We start from the raw sequence: 14,339 nt of genomic DNA on the forward strand, positions 1-14,339 counted from the left end.
AGGCTTGAAACTTCCACTGTTTATTCCCCTCCATAGATGCTGTCTGACCTGCTGAGTTCCTCCAGTAGAGTGAGTGAGTGCATGTTGCTCTGAATTTCCAGTATCTGTAGAATCTCTTGTCTATAATTTTTGTCGAACCTTCTTTTTTCTTCCCTCCATGCCAGGCGGCAGCCCGACACCAGTCCTCGTATTTGGTGGAGGTTCACATTAATCAGTTCTTGCAGGTGGGCGGTGACCCACAGTGGCTACAGGGGCTCGACTGCATCCCGCAGAGACTGAGGAACCTCAACGAGATCAACAAAATCCTGGCACATCGGCCCTGGCTCATCACCAAGCAACACATTGAGGTGAGCACCAGCCTTGTATCCATCACGTCCTCCACACAATTTGACCACTTCGGGAAGGAGGAGATTTGTTTTGTATGGATCACAGCCATGAGCATCCTCACTTCAATGAGGCTCAGTCAGTTGCTGTTATCTTGTAAAACAACAAGCTGCTGAAGGAACTCTGTGGATGGTCTTGACTCAAAACATTTGACCATCCCATTGCCTCCATATATACTGTTTGACTTGATAAGTTCCTCCAGCAATTTGTTCTATGCTCCAGATTCCAGCATCTGCCATCTTTTGTGTCTCTACTGCGGTTTTGTATCGGGATCTAAATTCGTTCTGCTTTTATAACATAATTAACCTTCGCTACCAATGTTAACTCTTTGAGTTATCTGGCTGGCCCAATGCACCTCTCCTCAAATTAGCATTCTCAAATTTCTAGTTGTAGTTGCGTGAGGCAAGTTGATAGGTGGTTACGAAGGAGCATGGTGCGTTGGCGTTCATTAGTTAAGAGATTGAGTTCGAGAGCCGTGAGGTAGTGTTGCAGCTCTATAGAACTCTGGTTAGACCACACTTGGGAGTGTTGTGTTCATATCTGGTCACCTCATTATGGGAAAGATTCCACGTAGGTGCCAAGCCCAGTTTGAGCTTTGACTGCCATGGCCCACACACTCCTGTTTCAGGTCAAGTGGATCAATTCATTGGTATTCATTTCCAGTTCTCTGGCTGCTGTCTCCATCATCACTTGTCTTTGCCTTCCTCTTGCTTTCTTCCCTTCAATCTTTCCCATAATTACCGTGCATTCTAACTCCTCTTTCCTAATCACACATCCAATAAAGTTACGTTGCCTTTTCATGATCTCATACATTATTTCTTTTGTGCTTGTTCTGTTCATAACATCCTCATTAGATATTCGTTTTGTCCATGATATTCTTTGCATCTTCAAAAACCACATCTCTGCTGCTTCAATTCGTTTCCTCATGTTACTAGATATTGTCCAACATTCTGAGCCATATAACATAACTGGATAAACATTTCAGTACTCAGAGGCGGGCTGTCATTACCAGGATACTGCCTGGATTAGACAGCATGTCTTATGAGGAAATGCAAACTAAGACTTCTCTCTTTGGAGGGAAGGAGGATGAGCAATCACTTGATAGATGTGTAAGATAATAAGCAGTATAGATGGACAGCCCATTTGTCCCAGGCAGCATGGCTAATACGCAAGGGCATAATTTTAAGGTGTGAAGGAAAGTATGGGGAGGATGTCAGAGGTAGGTTTTATTTATAAACAGAGGGTGCTAAGTGTGTGGAATGCTCTGCCAGGGGTGGCATTAGAGGCAAATATATTAAGGACATTGAAGAGATTCTTGGGGAAATAAATGAATGATAGAAAAGTGGAGGGCTTTGTAGGAGGGAGGGTTAGATTGATCTTGGGGTAGGTTAAAAGTTGGGCACAACATCGTGGGCCGAATGGCTTGCACTATGCTGTACTGTTCATATGTTACAATGAGTACCTTTCAATTTTCCCTTCATAATATTCATAGCATGGGAATGGATTTCATTCACCTCCTCTCACAAAACTCTGGTGAAGTAAATATAATTATTTACAGTTTTCACCTCTGTGTGCGTGCAGAACCTGCTGAAGATTGGCGAGCACTGTTGGTCACTGGCGGAGTTGGTCCATGGCGTGGTGCTGCTGGCTCACTACCACTCGCTGGCGAGTTTCGTCTTTGGCTGCGGGATCTGTGCCGAAGGAGGGCACGAAGGCGGTCACATCCTCCGGCCGTCGTCAATCAACAACCAATGCTCCGGCGACACTACGAACGGGAACGGCAACGTCCCAGACCCCTCCGTGGTTCACCGCAGGCGAAGGGTAAGCAGTGGATGGTGGAAGTGTGGGGTCATGCAAAGAGCGGTGGTACTACTGTCGGGTATCTCCAGTTGTGTAGAGAAAGTCCTTTATTTAGTCCGGAATTATCATTGTACCTTCCCTGGCTGAGAGACAGTTTCAGAAGCAATGGAGCAAAAAACGATCTGCTGGAGGAACTCAGCTTGCTGCTGCCCCACCGAACTCATTCCTGCATACCTTGACACTGTTTTATCCCCCCCCTTGTTCAATCCCTTCCCATCTATGTTCGTGACACTTCTCACGCTTTGAATCTTTTCAATGATTTTAAGTTCCCTGGTCCCCAATGCCTTATTCTCACCATGAACATTCAGTCCCTATATACCTCCATCCCCCACCCGGACGGTCTCAAAGCTCTTCACTTCTTTTTGGATTCCTGACCTAACCAATTCCCCTCTACCACCACTCTCCTCCGTCTAGCAGAATTAGTTCTTACTCTCAATAATTTCTCCTTTGGCTTCTCCCACTTCCTCCAAACCAAAGGTGTAGCCATGGGCACCCGTATGGGTCCCAGCTATGCCTGCCTTTTTGTTGGCTTTGTGGAACTGTCCATGTTCCAAGCCTGTACGGGTATCTGTCCCCCACTTTTCCTTCGCTACATCGACGATTGCATTGGCGCTGCCTCCTGCACGCATGCTGAGCTCGTTGACTTCATTAACTTTGCCTCCAACTTTCACCCTACCCTCAAATTCACCTGGTCCGTTTCCGACACCTCCCTCCCCTTTCTTGATCTCTCTGTCTCCATCTCTAGAGACGGCTTATCTACTGATATCTACTATAAGCCTACAGACTCTCACAGCTACCTGGACTATTCCTCTTCCCACCCTGTCTCTTGCAAAAATGCCATCCCCTTCTCACAATTCCTCCATCTCCGCCGCATCTGCTCTCAGGATGAGGCTTTTCATTCCAGGACGAAGGAGATGGCTTCCTTTTTTAAATAAACGGGCTTCCCTTCTTCCACCATCAACTCTGCTCTCAAATGCATCTCTCCTATTTTCTGTGCATCTGCCCTCACCCCATCCACCCGCCACCCCACTTGGGATAGGGATCCCCTTGTCCTCACCTACCACCTCGCCAGCCTCCAGGTCCAACGTATAATTCTCCGTAACTTCGGCCACCTCCAACGGGAACCCACTACCAAGCACATCTTTCCCTCCTCCTCTCGTTCTGCTTTCCGCAGGGATCGCTTCCTACGCGACTCCCTTGTCCACTCGTCCCCCTCATCCCTTCCCACCGATCTCCCTCCTGGCACTTATCCTTGTAAGCAGAACAAGTGCTACACCTGCCCTTACACTTCCTTTCTCACCACCATTCAGGGCCCCAGACAGTCCTTCCAGGTGAGGCGACACTTCACCTGTGAGTCAGCTGGTGTGGTATACTGCGTCCGGTGCTCCCGGTGTGGCCTTTTATATATTGGTGAGACCCGACACAGACTGGGAGACCGTTTCGCTGAACACCTATGCTCGGTCCGCCAGAGAAAGCAGTATCTCCCAGTGGCCACACATTTTAATTCCACGTCTCATTCCCATTCTGATATGTCTATCCATGGCCTCCTCTACTGCCAAGATGAAGCCACACTCAGGTTGGAGGAACAACACCTTATATACTGTCTGGGTAGCCTCCAACCTGATGGCATGAACATTGACTTCTCTAACTTCTGTTAATGCCCTTCCTCTCCTTCTTACCCTATCCCTGATTTATTTATTTTTCCCCCCCCCCCCTTTTTTTCTCTCTCTCTGCCCATCACTCTGCCTGTTCTCCATCTCCCTCTGGTGCTCCCGTCCCCCTTTCTTTCTCCCGAGGCCTCCCGTCCCATGATCCTTTCCCTTCTCCAGCTCTGTATCACTTTTGCCAATCACCTTTCCAGCTCTTGGCTTCATCTCTCCCCCTCCTGTCTTCTCCTATCATTTCACATTTCCCCCTTTCTCTCCTATTTTCAAATCTCTTACTATCTTTTCTTTCAGTTAGTCCTGACGAAGGGTCTCGGCCCGAAACGTCGACAGCGCTTCTCCCTATAGATGCTGCCTGGCCTGCTGTGTTCCACCAGCATTTTGTGTGTGTTGTTTGAATTTCCAGCATCTGCAGATTTTCTCGTGTTTGCTGGAGGAACTTGGCAGGTTGAGCAGCAACTGTGGGAGGAAAAGAATTGTCTATTGCAGAGTTTTGACCCAAAACATCACCAATTTCTATCTCCTCCCCCCCCCCCCCCCCCCCCCACTTGACCCACTGAGTTCTGCAACACATTGTCTGGTGCTCCAGATTACTGCATCTGCAGTCCCTTGTGTCTCCATTTAATGGGTGAAGTTTCAATTAAACCACATGGCTGCTACCAGCCCAACTTGATGTGGCCTCTATTTTGCACTTTCACAGCATTTTTCTCCCTCCCACCTTTATAAGATGTGTGTTTGCACAGAGTAGTGCTTGCATGTGCAGCTTTGGTAAATATAGGTGCAAGTAATCACAGTCACAAACTTCCTGAAAGTGCTGTCTGCTGCCAAAGTGAATTCTCTTGCAGCACCACATCCAAATGGCCTCTGGTCATGCCTGAGCTGAGACAGAAGGCAGTGTAATTCCAGTTGGGTCCAGTCCTGAGTTTGTCCAGCGTCCAAGTTCAGATATTATAACCTCGCCAGAGGCCGCATTGCAATCACTCAGCCTTTTGATTTCCTTAACCTTGTGCTGGGGGACCAAGGTTAAGAACGCGGACGCGGCTAAAAATTGCAAGCTCAGTATTAACCAATCCTCTAACTTGACTTCCTTGATCTCTGGGACCAAGTCTTTGGGGGAGCATCTACTGCTGTGGTTCTGATTCCAAGTTGAGTTGTTCAAATCAAAGAGCACTCCCACACAGGAACAGGCCCCTCAGCCCAACAGGTCTGTACCGAACTATTATTCGGCCTAGTCCCACCTAGACTTGCACCTGGACCATAGCCCACCGTACCCTTCCCATCCATGTACTTATCCAAACCTACCTTAAATGTTCAAACTGAACCTGCATCCACCACTTCCATTGGCAGCTCATTCCACACTCTCACCATCATCTGAGTGAAGAAGTTCCTCAGGTCCACTGAAATATTTCACCTTTCACCCCCAACCCATAACCTCAAGTTTTCATCTCATCCAACCTCAGTGGATAAAGCCTGCTTAAAGTTACCCTATCTATACCCTCATATATAGCTTTGTTCAAAGTGCCCCGGGGAATAAAGTCCCAACGTATTCAGACTTTCAGAATAACTCAGGTCCTCAAGTCCCAGCAACATCCTTGTACTCGTTCTATGTTATGATAATCCTTCCTGCACACAGTAGCACACAATTTCTGTTGTTCCTCTTGCCAAAGGTTAAGAGATTGTTTGAAGTTGAATATCCAGTGTGGTCGGGGAGGAAGCATAAACTTTGGCTCATAGAGTATAAATTACTTTGTGTCTTGGCCTTAGACTCTGGGCTTTCTGCACAGGGAATGGATTTTACCAGTAGTGCAGTGGAAGGGTATTTGGGGAAAAGGAACGGTGTTGTAGAGCCCCGAGTCTGGGGCGAGCAGGTGGATGAGTCTGATATTCCTGGAAAAGAGCCAGTCGGAAATCAGTGCTGAGTGACGTCGTTTCCAATCCTTCCAGTCGGTGGACTACTCCAGTGATTCCGAATATCTGGTGGACAAGATGCAGAAGTTCCAGGCAGAGAAGGAGAATGAAGATGAGATGCTGAGGGAAGAAACGTGGATTGCATCAGAGACAGAAAAGGACACCAGTCCACCGACAGTGAACCGGGGTAAGCAGGGTCACTTCAGCTGGGTGTCTGATCTGTTTCTGCTTTACTGATCTGGTGTAAAGTTTGTAACTGCTACTTTCATCTTGAGCAGATTGGTAACCTCTCTGAAATCTCCACCTGTGCTGCCTTTAAGACTTGGAGGAGATGATTAGTCTTCCAAAATAATTTATTTCTCTGTCACAGAGTCACACAGCATAGAAACAGGCCCCTTGGCCCACTGGCTTACTTAGATCCCATCTAAGCTGGTCCCATTTGCCCACTTACGGCCCTTAAACCTTCTCTACACACGTACGAGTTCCCCATGCCAATAAGTGGTTTCTCTCCTCCGGCTGCTGTGAATTTTCTCCCTCGAAGCTGAGGAGATGCTAGTGATCCTAACGTGTTTGGATGCAATGCAAACCCTCCTCTCTTCCCTCTTTCTCCTCTCTCTCTCTTCCCCCCTCCCCCCCATAGCCAGCCGGTGGGTGTAGTGGCACGTCCGTACTGGATTTCAAGGTAAGTGGTCCCAGGTTTGAATCTGCCACTTTTCCATCTATGCTGGAAAAGGAGCTGCCCCCCTTGGCCTCCGCTGTGGAATGGAAGGTATTTTGGAGCTCCATTCCATGGTCCCCCTGTGGAACGGTGATCTGTGTGACTCTTTCCCAGCCACATCGGCGAATCTCTGGTTCACTCCAAATTGAAGGCCAAGCAATTGACTTGTACAGGTTTGGCCATGAGTGTGGAGTAAGTGACCTGCCAAAGCCTGGATTGTAAGTAGAGAAGGGAAGCTAGTACATTCGGTACTGAGTTAGGACAGGATAAGATTCTGTTTTTGTGAGTGCTTTTTAATCTTCCCATCTAAGTGGATAACGAACCTGTGAACGCTACTTCATTATTTTCCTTCTCTTTTTGCACTGCTTATTTTAATATTACAGCAGTGTACTGCTTCTGCCAGATAACGAGTCACAACATATGCCAGTAATATTAAACCTGATTCTGATTCTGACACCTTACTCTTTGATTACACAGCTCCAGAAGACAAACCTGTTACTATCCCTGACTTGACCTGTTACGTAGAAGACCCTGAGTTTGGCTATCCCGAGTTTTCCCGAAGAAGTGGAGAGCAGCTTCCTGTTTTCCGAGCTCAGGTAAAATTTCATCTGTTGGATCTTCCGCTGTGGCAAAGGATGTCCTGTAGCATGACTTTGAAATCCTTTTTGAAGTTAAGGTAGAGAGACTATGGTCCAATGGTATAATGGTTAGGTTACTGAAATGGACTTGTGATCTAGAGACATTCAAATTAAGGGAAAGAAATTAATAATTAATATTATTAACAAGTCCACTAGTAACAGTGAAGGAAATTTGTTATTCTTGCCATGTTTTGTTTGTCTGGTATCCATGGCGATGTGGGCATCTCCGAACTTCCCTTTGGAATAGTCCAGCGAATTAAAGGACAGTTACAGAGTGATGCCACATATAAATAGGTTTTAAAACTTGCTCGGTGTAGAGGTTATAGTAACTTCAGAAAAATAGATGATGATTAGAAGGTTCAAGTCCTCACAACCAAAGTTGATTTAAATACAATCTGCTCCGGACCTGATGATACACAGATCTATAAAGTAAAAGCTGCCTGCAAACTTGACATTGTAAATTCCTTGTCCTTCAGACCATCATTCATTCCTGCTTGTTTCACTTCCTCAGCTAAACAACAGGAGCTGACATTGGAGGTTGGCTGATGAACTGTGAACATACCAGAGTGGTCACAGGGTTACCTTTGAAACTAAGGTTCCACTCTCATAACAAGGTGGACTTAAACCAAAGAATTAGGTGAATGTAGTCCTATAAACATTTATATCCCAAAAGGAACAATTCACCGTTCTAATCTTGACCTTCAGTCTTGTGGTTGTCATGGCATCTGAGGTTGATGTAGAGGTCAGTGTAGAAATTGGGGATACCAACCCCAGTCTAAGACCAGGGGCCCGATACATTACCGTCTCGATGACCAGTCAATGTTCATGCATTTGGACCATGAAGTTGTAGTGCAGATTTAAAGCTGAGGGCTGATTTGTAAGACAAAGCAGTGAGTTTCTAGGCCCTTGAGATGGCAGGGAAAAGTCTCCTTGTCCTGTGGCCCAGCACTCCCTAATGCTTTTCTGCTTTTGGTATTAATCTCCTGCAGGACTACTCGTGGGAAGACCATGGGTTCTCGCTGGTGAACCGTCTGTATTCGGACATTGGCCACCTCCTTGACGAGAAGTTCCGCACTGTATACAGTCTGAAGAATGGCACTATGGCCAAGCAACGAGGCTGTGACTTCTCAGTGCTGAAGAGAGGAATTTGGAACTACATCCATTGCATGTTTGGAATTAGGTAACTGCCATTTATACAAGATCCTTTTCAACAAACCATATAGAGCTCTCAAAATTCTTAAAAACTCACAGAACGAGCAAAAACGAGGAAGTATTTCATTCTCAGAGTCATAGAGCACTACAGCAGAGAAATGGGGCCCATCTGGTCGGTCTAGCCAAACTGTTCGTTACTCTGCCTAGACCCGTCGGCCCACACCTGGACCATAGCCCACCACCCCGCCCATCCATGTACTTATCCAAACTTCTCTGAACTGTTGCAGTCGAATCCATATCCACACATCAGCTGACAGCTCATTCCACGTTCTCACCACCCTCTGAGTGAAGCTCCCCCTCAAGTTCCCTTTAAGTATTTCATATTTCACCCTTAACCCATGACCTCTAGTTGTAATCTCACCCAATCTCAATGGGGAAAAAGCCTGCTTGCATTTACCCTATCTATACCCCTCATTTTGTATCACAAATTGAGGTATGGGCAAGAATACTTCCCGTATCCAAAAAAAAGCTTGTCGCTCTGTGGCTAAATCAGAGTGGATCAATTCCTTTTTTGCCCTAACGGGCCCATTTCATAGGAGTTGGTTCTTCCTGAGATTCATTAGCGATTTTTGGATGACACACGCCAACCAGTGTTGTTGGATTATTATCAAGGTCGGGAGTATCACAGGAGCTCCCCCTCCCCTTCACTGTAGTGTGGCTTCCTCCCGATAACCCTGCCTTCCTTAGGAATGCAGGAAGAACTTGAAGCAAGCTCTTTGCAATCTGAAGCAAAAACAGATTGTTGGAGGAACCCAGGAGAAAGAGGAAGTATTGACGTTTCAGCTCGAGCGTCTGGATCGGAATCTGTATGGACTGTGAGCTTGCTGTGTAGGTTTAAAGAACCTGATGCAGATTCTTGATCCAAAATACTGGCATTTCCTTTGCCCCTCTTGGATGCTGCTTGATCAGTTGAGTTCATCCAGCAGTTTACTTCTTCACTCTAATTTTCAGACTCCTATGTCCATCTCAATGATTTAGTACAGCTCGGGGGAGTGAGTTTGCCCATCGTGGTGAACGTACTGGTGTTCAAAAGCTGCTGATTAATAAATAATCGGATCTAAGGTGTGGAAGGGATTTCATTAACACGGCATTTACAGCATCTCCCCACGTTAAGTAGGAGTTGCTTTCCTAGAAAACCATTGATATATCATCATATTCCAAAATGTGAACAGTTGACACAAATGGAGAAAATTTGTTGTTGCTTTTTCATTTTGTTCATTTAGTTATTTCCACCCCCCCCCCCCCCACATAAATTAAATTTGTACTCCATATCTCAAAGTTTTTGGTAGGGATTTGTGATCATAAGGGCAGGAGAGTAGTGCTGTGGATTAGCGTAACACTTAATGGCGCCTGTGATTGGGGTTCAATTCCCACTGCTATCTGTAAGGAGTTTGTACGTTCTTCCAGTGACCATGTAGGTTGCTTCTGAGTGCTCAGGTTTCCTCTCACACTCCAACAAAGTACGGGTTAGTAAGTTGAGGGTGTGCTATATTGGCACCAGAAGCACAGCACCACGAGAGCTGCTCACAGCACCTCCTTGGACTGTGTTGCTACTTGGCCCAAACGATGCATTTCACTGTACGTTTTGATATACGTGCGACAAATGATTAAAGCTGCACTGTAAAACAGCATGAGAGGGACAGTTTAAAATAATTTGTACCAATCAACTCGCACAGATGCTCTGGAGAACACTGACGTAAATTGATGCTATTCTTCTCTCTTCATTGTGACAGGTACGATGATTATGACTACGGTGAAGTGAATCATTTCCTGGAGAGGAATCTTAAGGTTTACTTGAAGACTGTGACTTGCTATCCTGAAAAAACAAAACCTCAGATGTTTGAGAGGTACTGGAGACAGTTTAAATACTCAGAAAAGGTGAGTGGTGAACTGGAATAACCCTGCCAACAAAACCCAACTGGAAAGAGAAAAGGCCATCTAATACCTTTTGTAAAACTATTATAAGATGCTGGAGCAACACACACACACGGTGCTGGAGGAACTCAGCAGGCCAGGCAGCGCCTATGGAAAAGAGTAAACAGTCGACATTTCGATCCGAGAGCCTTCGTCAATTCCTCCAGCATTTTGTGTGTGTTTATTGCTTTGGATTTCCAGCATCTGCAGGTTTTCTTGTGTATATAATGCTGGAGTACGTTATTAGGGAGGTGTGTTTTCCCCTCAATCTCTTGTGTACGAGGTGTTGTGGGGGGTGTTCACTGTTTCTTTGGACAATGGTTGTCTAAAGAGTCACATGCACTCTAGTGAGTGTGCCAAGTGGGCACAGCAGTGGGGCATCAGCCCCTGTATAGTTACTGGCCCTCCATTGAAATCTGTCGTTGTACACAAGACCAAAAGCCGAAGGGTCTCTCTGCCCCCCCCCCACACACCCCCAGGCAGGCAAGGGCTAATACTAGAGGACAAGATTTTATAGTGATTGGAGGAAACCATAGAGGAGATGTCAGAGGTATTTTTCGCACAGAGTTTTAAGTGAATGGAACGCACTGCCAGGGATGGTGGTGGAAGCAGATAAGTTAAGGACATTGAAAAGATTCTTGGATAGGCACATGAATGATGGGAAGATGGAGGGCTATGTAGGAAGGAAGTGCTAGATTGATCTTGGAGTAGGTTAAAAGGTCAGCACAAGGGCCTGTACTGTGCTATACTGCTCTGTTCTTTGCCCCTGGTTTCTGCTAAAAGATGTAGGCCCTTTCTCTTTACTGTGTCAAAATTCCTCTTAATTTCATTTCTGCAATCCCAGCTTTTTGATTTGTTGCTGTTTGTTTGCAACTGAACAGAGTGAACGTCCACTCGTAGAACAGAACTTAACGGAGGTATCTAAGATGGTAATAGGATGAACAGTCACCACCTTTTTTTTTACCTCAGGGCTAACAAAAGAGGGCATAATTTTGAGGTGATTGGAGGAAAGGGGGAGGGTGTCAGAGGAGAGGGTCAAGTGCACGGAATGTATTGCCAGGAATGGTGGTAGAGGCAGATACATTAGGAGGGCTATGTGGAAGGGAAGCATTAGAGTAATCTTGGAGTAGATTTAAAAGACACAACATTGTGGAACAAAGATCTGTACTGTTCTACATCCTATGTGCCCCTGGTTCTTATTACAAGATGTAGGCCCTGTTTCAAAGTTCCTCAGATTTCATTTCTGCAACCTCACTCTTTGGTTTGCCTGTAACAAAAGAGAGCTGAACTTGAACAGGAAGGAGTTCAGCACAGGTACAGGCCCTCCAGCCCACAATGTTGTGCCAAGCTACAGAAAAGTTGTTCCCGGCAAATTTACTTTTGTTTTTAAACAAATGCCTTTCTCTTCCTGTTGTAGGTTCGTGTGAATCTGTTGATCCTGGAAGCTCGGATGCAGGCAGAGCTTCTCTATGCACTGCATGCAATAACCCACTACATGATCTCTTAGAAAGGTCAAAAGGAAGGATGCCCTTACCTGCGGGGAACATTTTTAAAAAAAATAAAATAAAGACTGGACATAAGCTTAAAGACTTGAACGTCTTCTTGGATGGAGGCATTGCAGGGCAGCTGGAACCATGTCACAATGTCTGTGACAGTTAATGTGCAATTATTGACAATGACGCAATCAAGCATTGTGACTGTATGTACAGAGAGCAATGTTACTTCGCAAAAGTGTTTCATGCCTCAACACCAAGTATTCACTTGAGGATCTTCAATCTCTCTAAGTTTTCAGATGTCAAAAGGCTATCGCATCAGTGGTTTGCGTGACTACCATCAAGCCTTGATGTTGGGACGGATGAGCCCCCCTTTTTTTGGAAAAGAAAGACTTATTTTTGCTATGAATAGTAATAACAGAAAATATGTTTGACACGTGTTGAGTCTGTTTCATATTGGAATGGCGTTTCCAGATCCTTGCCATATTACTTTTGGTTTTAAGACTTATCCAAAGCCTTTGTGTGTTTGGGTGTGTGTGTGTGTGTGTGTGTGTGTGTGTATGAGTCGGGGGGGGTGTGTTAGGTGGGTTCGGGTGGGGAGGGTGGGTGGGAGTGAAGGGCAAGGGGAGGGAGCAGAGTTTAACTGTGCCAACGAGCTGTGAATTTAGTAAATCTCGGGTGACTGAATAGGGGAAGAAAGGAAGTATGGCGAGCCAGTGGGGCATAACATTTCTTGAGTTTATCCAAAACAAAGGCACTAATGAGTGAAACGTGAATGTTCTTCCCTGCCCTAGTTAGTGGTTACCGAAGGAAGCACTGCCATAATGCAGTGTGCCAAATAAGCATGGTTGACTTTCTTAAACCTACTGAACAGTCAAAGACAGGATCCACAACACTGGCCGAAGTTTAAAAACTGATTTCGGAGTCCAAATCTGCGCAGGTCAACATCAGTGTTTTTAAGTTGTTCATTAATCTAGTAGCGTCCAATCCTTCCAATGTTCTGAGGTAACTTCGAGCCTCCTTACCGGAAGTTCTCTTGCAAGTTGCATGTGCGATTGGATGGTTGGCAGCATTGCATGCTTGTGCTTTGTCTTTCCCATTTTGATATAGAAAGCACTTCAGGCCTCAGGCAGGTACTTGAACTTGGAATGAGTATGACAGCCATTGGATTGGTGACACAAACTTAACTGGAGTTGGATCTCTGTGGAACTGTTTTATTTATTTATTTTTTACATTCTATATCCAGTAACAGTGTTACATTACAGGAAGAAAGAAATGGGGAAATATAACCCTACCTACAATGTGTATAATTGGCTTGTACAACAATTTTACCTGTAGCTGGTTCTCACCATGCATGTAATATGGTCATTTCCACTACAACCAAATGAATGACAACCCATCATTTTCCATTTATTGTCAGACAGTGAAACATAGAGGATGTCTGGACCTTGTGGGAGTACTCATAGTTTCAAACTACAATTGTGAATTGACTCCCAACAAGTCCAGCTCCTCTGCTTGTTGCCATGCAACCAACCACACCCCTCCCAATTTAAAAAAAAAGAAAAAAAAATTGTTGGTGCTGGTCTATCACTAGATATAATGAGTATAAAAATACAAAAAATAACACTTTTTTTCTTCCTTCTAGCGGTATAAATGTGACTGTAAAAGTTTTTTAAATTAAAAAAAGGAATATATTATAAATGGACACTATTTTGGAACAAAGTGCTGTGGTTAATGATACACAGAATGAGAGTCTTGTGCAGTCACGATCTGAATCATCACCTTCATTGTGATTAGAATCATTTTATGTGATGTGTTCTATTTGGGAATTATTGGTTTAGTGTTCCAAAATGGAGTAGCAGTCAGACATCGATCTCAAGAGCCTCGTGATCATACATGAGGATTTTCTGTTTTTCAAGGATTTTCTTACAATCCAAGAATAAGGAAAAATTCTGAGCTATTGCAACATATCTGTTGCTGCTGTTGTTGTCTTTGATGTAACTTTGGGAGTTTCAAAGCTCTGCAGTAGCATTTTATTTGCACCAAAATAAAAAAAAATAACATTTTTAAAACTGTGAGGAAAAAAAAAGTGGTCTGTGGTGAAATCATCTCTGACTCTCCTGATTTCTCTGTGTTGGTTAACATTTTCACCTTTATTCACCCCCATGTATTCTGTAACAAAGTATGGATTACACCCGGGACAGGAGTTGAGGGCAGCAAATACCCCTGCAACAAGGACAGAAAAATTAGAATTTTTATTTGTATTATTGTATTATTATTATTTTACATTTGTATCAAGAGTGTCTGATCTTTTTTTTCAAAGAGGAAGCCAGGTTTTGTCCATCCTTGTCCACCTCTCACAGTGGGACCAAGTGAAACACCCCAGCATCTCCTGCAGTTTCTTTCCAGAACAAGCTTACAATTTGGAAAATTGTCGCTCAGTAGTATAATATCTAAAACACTTTTCAAGATGCTTTTATAGTCATGGAGTTTACAGTGCAGAAACAGGCCCTTCAGTCCATCTCATCTGTGCCAAACTCTTGTGTAG

The 14,339-nt window shown here is 44.8% G+C and overlaps 1 protein-coding gene across 1 annotated transcript in view; it reads left to right on the plus strand.

Annotated features, from left to right (window-relative positions):
• Window positions 1-13,415, plus strand: part of LOC140734230 (sestrin-3-like) — a 59,886-nt gene extending 46,471 nt beyond the window's left edge. Inside the window, exons 4-10 of the mRNA XM_073057920.1 lie at window positions 165-347; window positions 1,966-2,205; window positions 5,853-6,003; window positions 7,012-7,130; window positions 8,162-8,352; window positions 10,118-10,262; window positions 11,716-13,415. Coding sequence (XP_072914021.1) covers window positions 165-347; window positions 1,966-2,205; window positions 5,853-6,003; window positions 7,012-7,130; window positions 8,162-8,352; window positions 10,118-10,262; window positions 11,716-11,805 — 1,119 coding nt within the window. The 3' untranslated portion in view covers window positions 11,806-13,415. The remainder of the gene's footprint in view (window positions 1-164; window positions 348-1,965; window positions 2,206-5,852; window positions 6,004-7,011; window positions 7,131-8,161; window positions 8,353-10,117; window positions 10,263-11,715) is intronic.
• The last annotated feature ends 924 nt before the right edge of the window (window positions 13,416-14,339 follow it).

This window comes from Hemitrygon akajei, chromosome 10, assembly GCF_048418815.1.
Source record: "Hemitrygon akajei chromosome 10, sHemAka1.3, whole genome shotgun sequence".
NCBI classification, from domain to species: Eukaryota; Metazoa; Chordata; class Chondrichthyes; order Myliobatiformes; family Dasyatidae; genus Hemitrygon; species Hemitrygon akajei.